Source organism: Lactuca sativa, chromosome 6 (genome assembly GCF_002870075.4).
Source record: "Lactuca sativa cultivar Salinas chromosome 6, Lsat_Salinas_v11, whole genome shotgun sequence".
In the NCBI taxonomy this organism is placed as follows: Eukaryota; Viridiplantae; Streptophyta; class Magnoliopsida; order Asterales; family Asteraceae; genus Lactuca; species Lactuca sativa.
In genome coordinates, this window is record NC_056628.2 from 148,503,073 (window position 1) to 148,517,195 (window position 14,123).

Consider the following 14,123-nt stretch of genomic DNA (forward strand, 5'->3'; position numbering starts at 1 on the left):
AATAGGGTACAAGCCCTAAAGATTAGGGTTTCATCCAGCCTGTCCCACTCGCCGAGTCAAGACCCCGACTCATCAAGTAGCTCACTTAAAACCCACGCATATACTGCCTTCTACTCGAAGAGTTAGGGGCACCAACTTGTCGGGTAGCCCTTCTAAGATGTATAAATAATTAAGTTAAATACGTACCAAGAAACCAGGCGTTACAGTTGACTCTGACTTGATGACATGGGTTGACTTTTGGTTAAAGATTTCTGGATTGTAGTGTATAGACTAAGGTTGGACCTGGTATAATTTGATAAGTGTGTTGTAGCACTGGTTGCGTGGCTTTGAGCGGTGGTTTAGTTGACTTCTTGAGTCAGGTGAGTCTTCTCACTATATTGTGTAGGATGCTAGTTGTTTTGTGGCTCTTGCATTATATGTTGGGCGGGGGCCATTTACATGTTGGGTTGCTCACGTTTGTATGCTAGGTTAGGTCCGTCATGAAAGGTGGGGCCAATGTTATGTATGGTATGTGGTATTTTGGGGAACTCACTAAGCTTTGTGTTTATGGTTTTGTGGCTTAAACATTTCTAGGTGCTTTCAGTTCCAAAGGGAAGGCCCCGACTTGACTGCACTGAATCCCTTGATGGCTTTTTTTGAATTGATTACTTTTGATATACTCTAATGTTTGAATTTATATTTTAATTTTTTTGGTTTGGAACAATTGGTTGTATGAATCGATGGTTTAAATGGAAAAAAATTTATTGGCATTTTTGGGACGTTGCGTCGTTAGTTCCAACAATTACATTAACACCCTACATCAATCCCATTATTCGATGAAAAAGTGCTTGGAAAAGTACCCAAATTTTCATTTCATTTTAACAAAGAAAAATACAACCATGGTTAATTAGGTACTATTCTATGGATGAGATATACCTAAGTTGGGCAATTTTTGTGAAATTATTTTCACATCTAACTACCGTAAAAAAAATTGTTCAAGAATCAAAAAAGAAAGGACATGAAACATGTTTTTAGTTGCCTAAAAAGTCATTGGAGGCATAATTCGACTCCCTACGAGGGCAATACATATTGACAAAATTAGAGATATAATGTCTGCTACCATTATTACACAATATGATACTAAAGATGTGGGTGTTGTTATATGTGTTTGGTTCATGGTATCGATCTTCTTATCGAGGTAATAGTAAATGAAGATATCCTAGAGGAACTACACCACGAAATCTCAACACCAACTTTGATCGGATCTTGTTAGTCAGATTTGAGCTTGCCTACACACCCTTTTTGGATAACTTGTTGAATTTATTTTGAATATTTTGTTTTATATTAATTATCATTTGAGGATTTTGAAACACCCTCTCTTTTGATTTTAATAGTCAGAATCTTTTCAAAAGTCTTTAATTATTATTATTATTAATAATTATTTAATTAATCTTTTCAAAAGTCATTTGACACTTTTGGTCATACATGGTCAATGTAGTCATTTACCATAGCTTTTTAAGTTGGACAAACTCAAGTCGTTCACGTCCTGGCATGAATCCATAAATTCACGAGCAAAAGTCATTTGAAGTCATCATAGTCATGTATTCTTCAAAAAAATATTTCACATAGCAAACAAGTTTGCAAAACATTCGGTCATATTTAATTTCACAAAATCATCGTTTGTTATTATAAGGACATGTCACCTTAGATGCTTTCTTTAACTAGTCCACATTGCTTCATATATTCCAAGGACTCCTCAAAATTCACCTATTAATATATGATCAAATGTTACACAATAACCAAAATACCCCTAATCAACTCAGCTTATACTCTTATACTCCTAATGGTCTTTATACACCTATATTTTTTTAATGGAAGCCAATGGATGCAAAGCAAGTGAGCCAATACCAAGTTAGGAAGTTTATAGAAAATCAAATAGTTAATTACACATTTATGTAATGTTTGTGAAGGATATTAAATCGCAGTATAACTTTAGTTATATAGCCTAAAATTACAAATTTTCACATTTGGTCCCTACACCTATATTTTTATGTACTTTTACACCTCCTAAAACTTATTTAATATCATTAAAACCATCATTTCAATAATTATGAGTTATGACTTAAGAAAAATTTGGAAAGGTCGTAAGGGGTAAGAGGGTAACTAAATGTTCTGTTGTAGTCGTTGGAAGTTGGTAGGAAACAAACTTTAAAGTCTGGACATATTCTTTTGGTTTTGCTGGTTTGAAGTGTAAAACCAATGAATTTTTTGACTGGTTTAGTAAAACATGCAGGGGTCTAAAATAGGTAATTGAGATATGGGAATTTTAGAGTTATCGGGAATATATCTTTTAGTCTGAAGATTGTCGAAAGCTAGTGGATGATGAATTTTGGTTCATGGTCTTACAATTTCTTAGCAACAAAGTTTAAAAACATACACTTGGAATTAAATACAGGGAAAAAGACTTGAGAGGGTAATTATTTTTTCGTTTTGTTCACGTTTGGGTAACTTTAATTTTTTTGTATACATTTAATACACTTGGAATTAAATATATTCACATATTACCATTGTAAAAACTTAAGTGTGAACAATTTTTTTTATAAATTTTTATAATTTCTTATAATATTTGTATAATATTTTTTCCTATAGGTTTATCTAATACAATGTTTTAAACTTTACTTGTATTTTTTTTAAGCTTTTTTTATACTTTCATATAATTTTAATAGTGATTTTAAACCAAATATTTTATAAATGTTTTAAATTTTTCTTACAAATTGTTTTTTTTTTATATTCATACAATTTTTTATAACTTTTATATATTTATTTCTAAACTTTCTTTTACAACATTTTTAAAGTGTTTCACAGATTTTGCATGGCAATGTAACATTTTTATAACATTTTAAAATACTTCCATCAAATATTAGTTTAAACGTTGTATTAAAAAAATTAAAAGTTTATAAACTTCTAATTAAAAAGTATTAAAAAGTTGGAATAATTTTAAAACATTTACATTATATAGATGTTTTTTGTTTTTTTATTTGCTAAGTAATATTTTCTTTTTATTTTTTAAAAACCCATCCATACTTATTGTTACATATTTAGGCAACTTTTTTTTGTACATATTTAACCATTTAACTTGTTAATTTGTTCACATATTATCTTTGTCACCTGCTATAGCCGGTAACAATGACAATATATAAACATATATAACAAGTTAAATGGTCATATGTATACAAAAATAAAGAAGTTATGTAAATATAAATAAAATGGTAAAGATGATTACCCTCGTAAGTTATGTTCCCTTAAATATAAAAGATATATGTTTTTTGATACGAGAGATTAGATAAAAAAAGATAGTCTTTGAACATGTTAATCAAATGAATCTGTTGACTCCGACAATACCAGAGGGCATATGATAAATTGCTCCAAATAATAATTGACAAAATTGCAAGTTTGGTCCCTGTGGTATGTCAAAAATTGGATGTTTGGTCCAAAAAGTTTTGGGGCTGCACCGGTGGTCCAAAAGGTTTGATTTGTTGTGGAATTGGTCCAAAGGCTTAACAGCCGTTTGTGCCATCCGTTTATGTGAGGGCATTTCTGTCAATTCGCACCCCTTCTTTTAATATCTTATTAAATTAGGACATGCTTTGATTAGATTTATGCCAAGTGGCTAATTTTAATTTAAAGCTACAACTAGAGGGTCTGGTTTTGACAATCTGATACAAAATTTGGGTAAAGAGACCAACACGGTCATCATCTTAACAAATCGGGGGAAAAGACTTTGTCTTCATCAGATTAAGAAGAGAAGGAACGAACGGAAGCAATCAAAAATCGATGATTTTTTTGGTCCTGTAACGTAAACGATGGAGGAGGGATTCTTCACCTTCGTGTCTGATCGGAAAAGAAAAGGGAATGAAAGCAGCAATATTTGCTGATCCCATGGAGGGAACCACCTGTGCTTGGCTTGTTTAGACAAGGAAAAGGAAAACGAAAGTAGAAGAGTGGTTTAGTGGTGGTTGTTGTCAATAGCAGTGATGGCGAGGGGGTTGCTCCGGCGGCCTCCTTGACTGATTTCTTTTCTTGCGAGGGCTGATCTAGTAGGCTCGGTTGTCTCTCTTCTGTCCGACAGTGAAACTCGAATAGAAGGGAGGTAGATCGGAGGTAGCTCAACAGATCAGCTAGTTGCTACTACCGTGCCCTTCGTTTTTCCCCATCGCACCTCACGAATTGATTAGAAGAAGAATGAGTCGTCGACTACCACCTCCTAACACCCCTCGCTGCCTCCTCCTTTCCCTTCCTCTTCTTCGACCTAAATCGAATCCAGAGGCCATCACCGATTGCGAATCAATCGACGAAAAATCAAAAGCCATCGGACCCCCTTCCTTCAGCCGGAAGAACGGTTGAACCTTTGCTGACTTCGTGTGCCTTCTTCTTGACTGCCTTCGGTTCATTCCCGTTCCAATCTCCTCTTCCTCCCAATCGATTATGCATGCGTTCTTTCCTTCGGTTCATTCCCGTTCCAATCTCCTCTTCCTCCCAATCGATTATGCATGCGTTCTTTCCTTCGTGTTTTGTATTCGTTTCCTTTGCATTCCCCTTGACGATCGATCAAATGACGAACAAAAAAAAAACCCTTGACCACTTTCTAATCGGGTTCTTATTTTGACCGGTCAAAAGTCAAAGTGGAATCAAACTTTAATTTAATTTATTCAAAATTTACCCTTATTTGACAAATAATTTACAATATCAATCCTTTTGGACAAAAATACCCTCACACAAACGGCTGTTAAGCCTTTGGACCAATTCCACAACAAATCAAACCTTTTAGACCACCGGTGCAATCCCAAAACTTTTTGGACTAAACATCCAATTTTTGACATAACACAAGGACCAAACTTGCAATTTTGTGAGTAATAATTCTAAATGCCAGAAATGATCAACTTGTGAATTACAGTATTTGATATAAGAAAAATGTCAATTCCTTCGCATTCAATCACAATATCATAATAACTTGTAATAATAATTGAACATATTGAACATAAACTTTAAACCAAAACATTCATGGATAAAATTAAAAATCTAGGAAATAGATTCGAAGAGGTCGAAATTTGTAAAAGTTAAAAGCTAAAACCACAAACCAAAACCATAACCAGTTAACCACAGAACTAACAGAACTCATCAAATCAAATCAAACAGAATCAAATCGTATTCAATTACACTTGATTTCAAATATAAATATTTAATAAGTACAAACTAAAAGAATCTTCAGATAGTACTTTTGATTTAATTTCAACATACAAGTAAAAACACAAAATAAAACATTGAATTATACGAATCTTGCTTTAAAAATAAGGTACCCATGTCACAGTCACGACATAACATAAATTATTATTATTGTTGTTGTTGTGTAGTATTCATCAACATCATTAAATTCTGACAACAAATAAAAAAAAAAATAATACTACATAAATAACTGGATCCCATAGCCGAATGACCATACTCTGCTACCTTAGCCTAAAAGGTTTTTTTTTTTTTTCTTTTTCTTTGTCTTTATATCTTTGTAGTTTTTCCAAAATCAAAATTAAAAAAAATAAAGTATATCTTCTGTCCATGCATTAAAACTTGTACGTTCTATGAAGCACTCTTTTAGGATAGGTACAAGTCATGTAAAGGGTCAGAACTCAGAAAGGCCAGAGGTCACCCCACAGTGATCTCCTAGCTTGATGGTGTAACGTGGGGTTGTTACTTTTTGTAACAATTACTCTTCCGAAACTACCCTCGGAACCTTCACGATTCGCGGCTCGACAAACATCCATTTCAACCCTTTTACCCCTCTTTATAGGTGAAAAGACGATTCTACCCCAACCGCCTCCGAGGTCGGCCCGAGTCGACTCATTTTCATCTCCCAGTTCTTCCTCGTTTTCAGAACTTGCGTATGGTTCATTAATGTCGGATTCATACTTGATCATCTTTTTAGAATTATTATCATCAATGGTAATAGTGTCCTCGGATTCTGAATCAAATCCATCATCTGTCCCACAATAAAATATTACATTTTTAGTCCCTGGTGTAAATAAATGGATACTGAATTGAATTATGAGAAAATGGTAAGGAAAGTACCGGAATCAATCTCGAGAGATTCATGGTTGATTTTATTAGCATGTTGTTGTTCTTTTAATGTATCGAATTTCATGCCATCAAGTGGCCATGATTGGCTGTTAAAAGAAAATAAAAATGTTTAAAGTGTGATAACAAAAATATGTTATATAACAACAATATATATATATATATATATATATATATATATATATATATATATATATATATATATATATATATATATATTTGTTTTTTAGCGTATAAAAAAACATGTGTACTTATTTACAAATTGAATATTAGGAAAATAATAAAAGCACTTGCCTGGGTCGGGGACCTCGTCTGAAAACAACATAACAAAATTTTTCATCTTCAAATCCACGTAAAGGGACACCATTTGATTGCTACAAAAATAGCCATTATAAAAATAGCACTTGATTTAATTGCTATAAAATGCTAAAAGTGAAGCTTATCATAAATGAGAATAACGAAATTTAACTGGGACCACAAGGTTGATAGCAATTTGATAGAAATAAGAATTCTTAAACTATACACGTGTTTTATTTGATGAGATTATATTTTATTATTTATCTATGGAATCAAAAAAGACAGTTGAGATAGGAACCTTGTATGCAAGTTGTGATGTTGTCCTCTGCAAACGTTGAACAAAATGACAATATTTTCCAGTATTGTCCAATGGACATGCTCCATCATGAGGACACTTAAATAATAAATAAATAAATAAATAACAGTTTAATCATATAATAAACCAAAAAGTATAAAATTTTGGTGAGTTCTTTGACTTACTGGAGCTACTATATGAGCGCCACATTTGTGTGTCATCAGATCTTTAGATTCTTGATTAGATGCCTTTGATAATTTGCGGGTTTTCTGAAAGGTTAAATGAATGGTTTAGTCTATGAGTTTATATAACTTTTTTATGTAAAAGACTAAATTACCCTTTTCTCCATCCAAAGAATGTGGGATCGCACTTGAGATATGATATTTGATCCATGTGGTGTTCCGGGTTCCATTAAAACCTGCTCTGCATTGAAAATATTTGCATAAGTGTGTATCGATTGCAGATAACTTTGTAATATTCAACCATTAAAAGCAACAAAGTGACTGTTTTTTGCTACACTATGTAGCACGTTATATAAACAAAAACAAGTAAAGAATGTTACAAAAGTAGTCAGATTGTTAGAAGTTATTAAAGTGGATAAAATTTACCAGAACATCTTCTGTAAGGTCCCACAGCTGGCGTACAATGGTAATTCTATCCTTTAATGATGGTATTTCCCCAAGTACATAAGACTACATGAAATATAACAAAAGAAAAAACATTTAACATAAGCTTCAAACATATTTTATAAAAATAAGATATATAGAAAGTAGCATGTGCTTACAGCGATGACAAGGTCGTGTTTTCTTTCAGATTTGCTTATGTTTTGACTTAGTGATTGTATACTACCATAGCTTTGTATGAGTGGCAAATTCTTCAAATCTGAAGTGTATAAGAAAAGATTTTTTATTTTTAAAGGAAATGAGAGTTTTAAGTTATTGATAATTTAGTGTGTGAAGAGAATGAAGATTATTAGAATATGTACCTTTTATAAGGCTTAAACCTGCTCGTTGCATAGACTGTGATGGCTCAACTAAATTAACTCTTTCAAGAGAGTTTGGCCATACTTCACGCAATGCCCTGAATAATTTTTTAAAAACATTAAGTTATGCAATAAAATGAAAATTTTTTAAAAAAAAACAAAGAAACTAGAACTTTTACTAATGTTATGTTCCAAAAGGAATCATTTGCTAAAATGTTCACAAGGATGAGTTCCCTAATTGAAACAAAACTAGTTCTCCAGAAATAATAACAAAAATAACTATTTAATTTATAACAGATGTATTACATATAAACGGATTAAAAATGTTGTGAAAAATATGTGAAGAGCAAAATTAGTGTAGCAAAATCCTCACCAGAAAGCAGAACCAGTACCAGCACCAAAATCCAATACTCTGGTTGGTGAAAAACCAGGTAGCCTTCTTTTAACCTAGAATAAGAAAGTTAAGATTTTAATTTTATGATGATTTTAAACCTTAATTATCACATGAAGAAAGTAAAGTGTGTAATTAATCACACAAAAGAAAAAAGGAGCAACGGATAATGGCCAGTGTTTCCAATTGTGTGGCTTTTTTAGAAGCAAACAGAATGTTTATATGAAACTGTTACAACATGTCTAACTTTCTATACTTTTATGTATGTTTTATGAAAACAAAATATATATACAAGAACAAAAAGAGCAAAAGATATAAAACAAAAAAGGAATTTGAAATAGAAAAAGCAACATTGTGGAGTCTTTAAATTTTAAGATTGATAAAAAAAAGTATGAGCAGAATGAAGATGAATACCTCAGTAAGGACTCTATGGCAAGCTGAGAAAACAGCAGGCATCCGAGAAGCAACATAAGCAATTGTTTGGTCATCTCTGTATTTAAGACCAATATCACCATAGCTGCTCTTAATTTTCCATCTCTTTGAACTCCCAACATACTTAAGAGGATCTTCAATTAGCTCCCTAGCTGTTGATGCAGCTAACTGCAAATTAACATCCTTGATAGAATTGAAGGATTCTGACAACCTCAACACCTTCCTCTTCATGTGTTGATCTTCTTGATCTGCATTTTCCACCCCAAAATGACATTTCTTTAGTAAACAACTCTATGCATTCAGTGGTATGATTTATGTAAGAGTCAATGAATTGGCATCAAACTTCAAGAGTCTTATGTGACCATAGTCTGATAAGATTTATAGTATAGTCCTAGGCACCTTCACTTTCCTTATTGCATTTGCATACGTACTTCTACACAATTTAAGCTGTAGTATATCAGTTCCTAAAATCAATAGTTTAGCTCTAGCTGTGATTTAATTCAAATTCATAGTTTGGCTCTGTGAAATTGATCTGCATATGCTTTTGAAACTGTTGAGATGGAAACCAGCTCCTAAACGATCACATGTTCGTGTTTGCCATATTATTGTTCGTATTAACAAAAACCGGTTAGGAATCAGCTTATTCGATGCTACAATCGACTTCTTTTCGATATCTAGATGTCATCTTATAACCTTTCAATTTTTAAAATTCGTTAATTATACCTATCAATCCAGAAACTGTTGAAATTCAATGTATTGATATAATCCTTCCATTATCCCTAAATTAGGTTACATTTTCAAGCAATTTCTCTTCTTCTTTCTCTTCTTCGTTAAGATTTTATGTGTTTGGGTGAGAGAGATGAGGAAAATGACCTCGAATATACTTTTTGATGGCTCGTCGTAGGCGGAGGGGGACGACATAGCATCCTGTGGATTGCTTGCTTGCGGCTTTGAGGGTCTCGGCGGTGAATCTCTGGACGGTTTCCTTTACCGCGGCCGCCATTTTGCCGGCAGAAGCTCAGGATAACGAACTCCAAAATCTGAGAAATCCAGTTCCCTCCGAGGGTTTTGTGAGAAGTTAGGGTTTAAGACGATATTTCATCAACTAGGAGCGTATCACGTATTCTGATCCGGTCGTTACAATCTAATCTCATCTAACCAAATTAGTAAGTCATTATTAAAGTGAAATTTAAAATTAGGGTGTCGTAATTCCTTATAAAACCGCAGTGACAAGTATCTCACTCGTTACCATAAAAATGTGGTTTCATACTACATCTAATTAGTGGTGCCACACTTGGGTATTTATTTTTTAATAAATGAAATAGACTAATCAGAAGGAGGTAAGAAAAATGAATCAATCACGTTGTTTGAATGAGTGCTTCCTTGGAAGGCAGCACTGCACCATCTACCACACTCAGAGGCGGTGTTTGTGCTTATGTGGCAAGGAGAGTACGGTCTAGGCCGCACCCACTCTCTCTAGTCTAACCATATAAACAAATGTATATATATAGAGGTGGGTTCAATTGAGAAAATAAAAAAGGTTGAGAATGGAGGAATCATTCTCAGCCACTCATTTTATTCAAGCATAAAAAGACACGGTGGCAAACTTGTAAATATGAGAACAACTTTTAATCTCAAATACGTATCTGTAGTTCAAACTCATTCATCGTTCATCATCCAAATTTCTTCTCTAACTTTCAACAATCATTCAGATTTCTTCAATTAAACCATCATCAACATCATCCAGTGCTAATCAATCATCGATCTTCGTCAATAATCAACACGATTCAACAGTTAACAACAAAAAGTCATTTTTGGTTCTTTTAATTCAACCTTCAATTGTGTTTGAATATGATCAGATCTTCAACATCTATGATTAATTATACTCTCAGCGTTATTAGATCAACATCATCGATAATCAACAAAAATCCACTTCATATCATTCATTCAACATCGATTATCAAATAAAACTTGAAAATTGAGGTTAGGAAAATATCAAATCGTTTTTTTTTTTTGAAAGATTTCATATATTCTCTATCAATCTACTCTTTTGTAAGATTTAAATGGTCAAAATATCATGTTTTTAACATTTTTAAAAAATAGTTAAATTGTATGCACTCCAACTGTTTGATGAAATGCATGAACTAAATTACCACGTTATATTCATATATGAATATGTTTTCTCAGTATATGATTATTAAAACAAAAAAACAAATATGCAAGTCTGTATGTTATTCATATGTGAATAACATATAAAAATTATATATATTTGTGAAAATACCTTGTAATATTCATATGTGAATATATTGTGTAATATTCATAAGTGAATATATCATCTAATATTCACAAATGAATATACTATGTAATATTCACATGTAATATACCATGTAATACTATGTAATATTCAGATATTAAAATATTATCTAATATTCATAAGTGAATATATCATCTAATATTCACAAGTGAATATAATATGTAATATTCATAAGTGAATGCATCGTCTAATATTTAAATATGAGTATACTATGTTTATTATATGCTATATTCATATATGAATGATACTTAAATTGTAAAAAAAAAATTAATCATAGTTTTTATTCATAACTGAATAACGAATGTACTGTAGTAAAAACCTGATTCATTTTTATTCACTTATGAATAATGATAGCTTAAAATATAAAAAAAAAATTATTTTATCTTAAAACTATATCAATATGGATGTCTATTTGTAGAGAATAAAAAATCATGAATTTTGGTATATTTAAAATCATTTTTTGATAAAAATAGCTTATAAAAATTAAAAAAAAACGAAAAAAACTATGTTTTTGTATATATTAAGGTAATGATTAGCATAGTTTAAGGAAATATGTTATGTTGGAAAACACATGTGCATTCGTTTCCCATTTCCGCCGGTACAATGGAGGATTTTGCGGCAAAAATAAATGATTGGCTGAGAATGATTCCCCCATTTTCAACTTTTTTTTTTCTCAATTGAACTCTCCCCTATATATATATATATATATATATATATATATATATATATATATATATATATATATATATATATATATATATATTATGATCATCTTACTCTGTAAAATCGTATTTCAAAGTAGTTATATTCATTTTGGAGTTAAGATGTTTTGTAGGTATCGGGTTCGAAATCTAACAATCGTACGTTTCGGACTATGTTTTATAAAATACGATATTCCGGAATATTTATGTTCATTTCAAAGTTGGTGGTGGTTGGTAAGACTCGGGACCGGAATCTAATAGTCGTACGTTCCGACTGAAAAAAGTGTATTCTAGAACGTACGAGCATTATGGAGTTCCGTTTCGAGTGTTAGTTTCTTGTTGAGGGCAATGTTAGTGTATGGAGGGATTTATGCAGTATATTATTCTAGACTACACGTGTTTTGATGTAGATATAAGCAATGATATCCACTTCGTTGGGTTAACCGCGTTAGTTGCTTCCAAGTTCATGTTATACACTAATCAAATAAGTCTATCTTTTCATTGTCCTATATCAAATATGCTTATGCAAATTCTTGACGATAGTGATGTTAGATATTTTTTTAGTTTCGTTAGTGGTATGTATCCTAACATAGTATAATTTTTTGTTGTTAATAATGTTATGAAAAGTGGTATTTAACGATTTTCCTCAGACAATCGTTATGGTGGCAATGGGTCTTCCGATGCTGGAAGTAACCAAATTTGTAATTTATTACATATGACAATCAACAACCATGTTTTTTCTTACAATGACCGTATAAATAGGGGTGATTTAAGGTATAAAGGTAAGGTTGTTGATGATGCTTCTTTAACAGTTGACGTTGATGAATTTGCAAATGATAAGGTAAAACTAATGTTGTAGGTTGATAATGGTAATATAATTCCACATAGAGAGCCAGTTGAACATTTAAGAGTTTCACTGAATTTGATAGAGATGATACTTAAGATGAAGATGGGGAAACTGGGCCCCTAAAACCCTAAAAACCACATGAGGAAAAGTTTCCTTATTATTTTTTTCAATTCTTAAAAAAAAACACACACACACACACAAACCACTAATTGAGGTGGGGTATATTTGTGTAACATCTGTATCCTTGGATGAATCGAAATAGGGTTTTAGAGGATCAAAGTACTGGATTTGTGTGGAAAAAGGGGTCCTCAATACGTGAGGCATGGAGGCTCACGACGTGAGGAGGGTTGCATGAAGATTCTATTCGAGATTGAGCTCACGGCGTGAGCAATAAGAGCTCACGACATGAGCAATAAGAGCTCATGACATGAGGATCGTTGCATCCCAAGCCTACGAAGTTTTAGGGTTTCCCACGTATCTAAGCCCCCCTTATCTCGGTTTTAGGGTTCACTTCTCAACCTCCACCTTTCCCTAACTCATAAAACCCTAAACATGATCTATCTTAGTGATTTTGGATCCATTTAGTGTTTTGGTGGCTAGAAGAAGAAGAATACAAGGTTCTAGAGTGTTGGTTCAACAAGGAGGCTTCATCATCATCATCTTGTGCACATTTCGAACCATTGTAAGTGTTCAAGATCCAATCTCTATGAGCTCAAATTGCTAGATCTAAGTTCTAAGCTCCTTTTTGCATGTTTACGTTGGATTGCATGCTTGAGATCCATAAAGTTGGCAACTTTATGGATTAATGAGTCATTCTCTATGATTTAATCTTATGGATATGGAGTGTGGTTATAATTTATGAATCTTGTTTGAGTTTAGGGCCATTTCTTGTCATTTTGACCTAAGATGGGTTTAGGACATGCTTTGGGCATGCATCTCCATCAAGTAATTGTGTTTTGTTGTGTGACAACCGTCAATTTCCGGTCAATTCGAAGTCAACTGAAGTCAACAAGTCAAACCTCTCCCAAATATCTCTCTGTATGTGAAATCTCTCCAAGAATGTCAAATCTCTCCCAAATCTCTCTAAGTATGAGGAATCTCTCCCAAATATCTCTTTGTATGAGAAATCTCTCCAAGAATGTCAAATCTCTCCCAAATCTCTCTAAGTATGTGAAATCTCTCCCAAATATCTCTCTGTATGTGAAATCTCTCCAAGAATGTCAAATCTCTCCCAAATCTCTCTAAGTATGTGAAATCTCTCCCAAATATCTCTTTGTATGTGAAATCTCTCCAAGAATGTCAAATCTCTCCCAAATCTCTCTAAGTATGTGAAATCTCTCCCAAATATCTCTCTATATGTGAAATCTCTCCAAGAATGTCAAATCTCTCCCAAATCTCTTTAAGTATGTGAAATCTCTCCCAAATATCTCTTTGTATGTGAAATCTCTCCAAGAATGTCAAATCTCTCCCAAATATCTCTCTGTATGTGAAATCTCTCCAAGAATGTCAAATCTCTCCCAAATCTCTCTAAGTATGAGGAATCTCTCCCAAATATCTCTTTGTATGAGAAATCTCTCCAAGAATGTCAAATCTCTCCCAAATCTCTCTAAGTATGTGAAATCTTTCCCAAATATCTCTTTGTATGTGAAATCTCTCCAAGAATGTCAAATCTCTCCCAAATCTCTCTAAGTATGTGAAATCTCTCCCAAATATCTCTCTGTATGTGAAATCTCTCCAAGAATGTCAAATCTTTCCCAAA

At 32.6% G+C, this 14,123-nt stretch overlaps 1 protein-coding gene across 1 annotated transcript; it reads right to left on the bottom strand.

The window, feature by feature from the left end:
- Positions 1-5,347: 5,347 nt before the first annotated feature.
- On the bottom strand, positions 5,348-9,651 carry LOC111898749 (uncharacterized). Its single transcript, XM_023894618.3, has 12 exons — positions 9,376-9,651; positions 8,485-8,750; positions 8,053-8,126; positions 7,683-7,777; positions 7,482-7,579; positions 7,306-7,389; positions 7,035-7,115; positions 6,883-6,966; positions 6,701-6,796; positions 6,400-6,479; positions 6,100-6,194; positions 5,348-6,010 (listed from the first exon to the last, which is right to left on the bottom strand). The coding sequence occupies exons 1-12, from the start codon at positions 9,503-9,505 to the stop codon at positions 5,661-5,663; spliced, it is 1,533 nt and encodes a 510-aa protein (XP_023750386.1). The 5' UTR covers positions 9,506-9,651; the 3' UTR covers positions 5,348-5,660.
- Between the last annotated feature and the right edge of the window lie 4,472 nt (positions 9,652-14,123).

Bases quoted from the DNA above. Each gene is read 5' to 3' on its own strand.
- LOC111898749 (XM_023894618.3), bottom strand. From the start codon at position 9,505: ATGGCGGCCGCGGTAAAGGAAACCGTCCAGAGATTCACCGCCGAGACC. The intron at 8,127-8,484 runs GTATTCATCTTC...TTCTTATTCTAG, and splicing joins GCCATAGAGTCCTTACTGAG to GTTAAAAGAAGGCTACCTGG. The intron at 6,195-6,399 runs GCAAGTGCTTTT...TTCTTTTAACAG, and splicing joins AGACGAGGTCCCCGACCCAG to CCAATCATGGCCACTTGATG.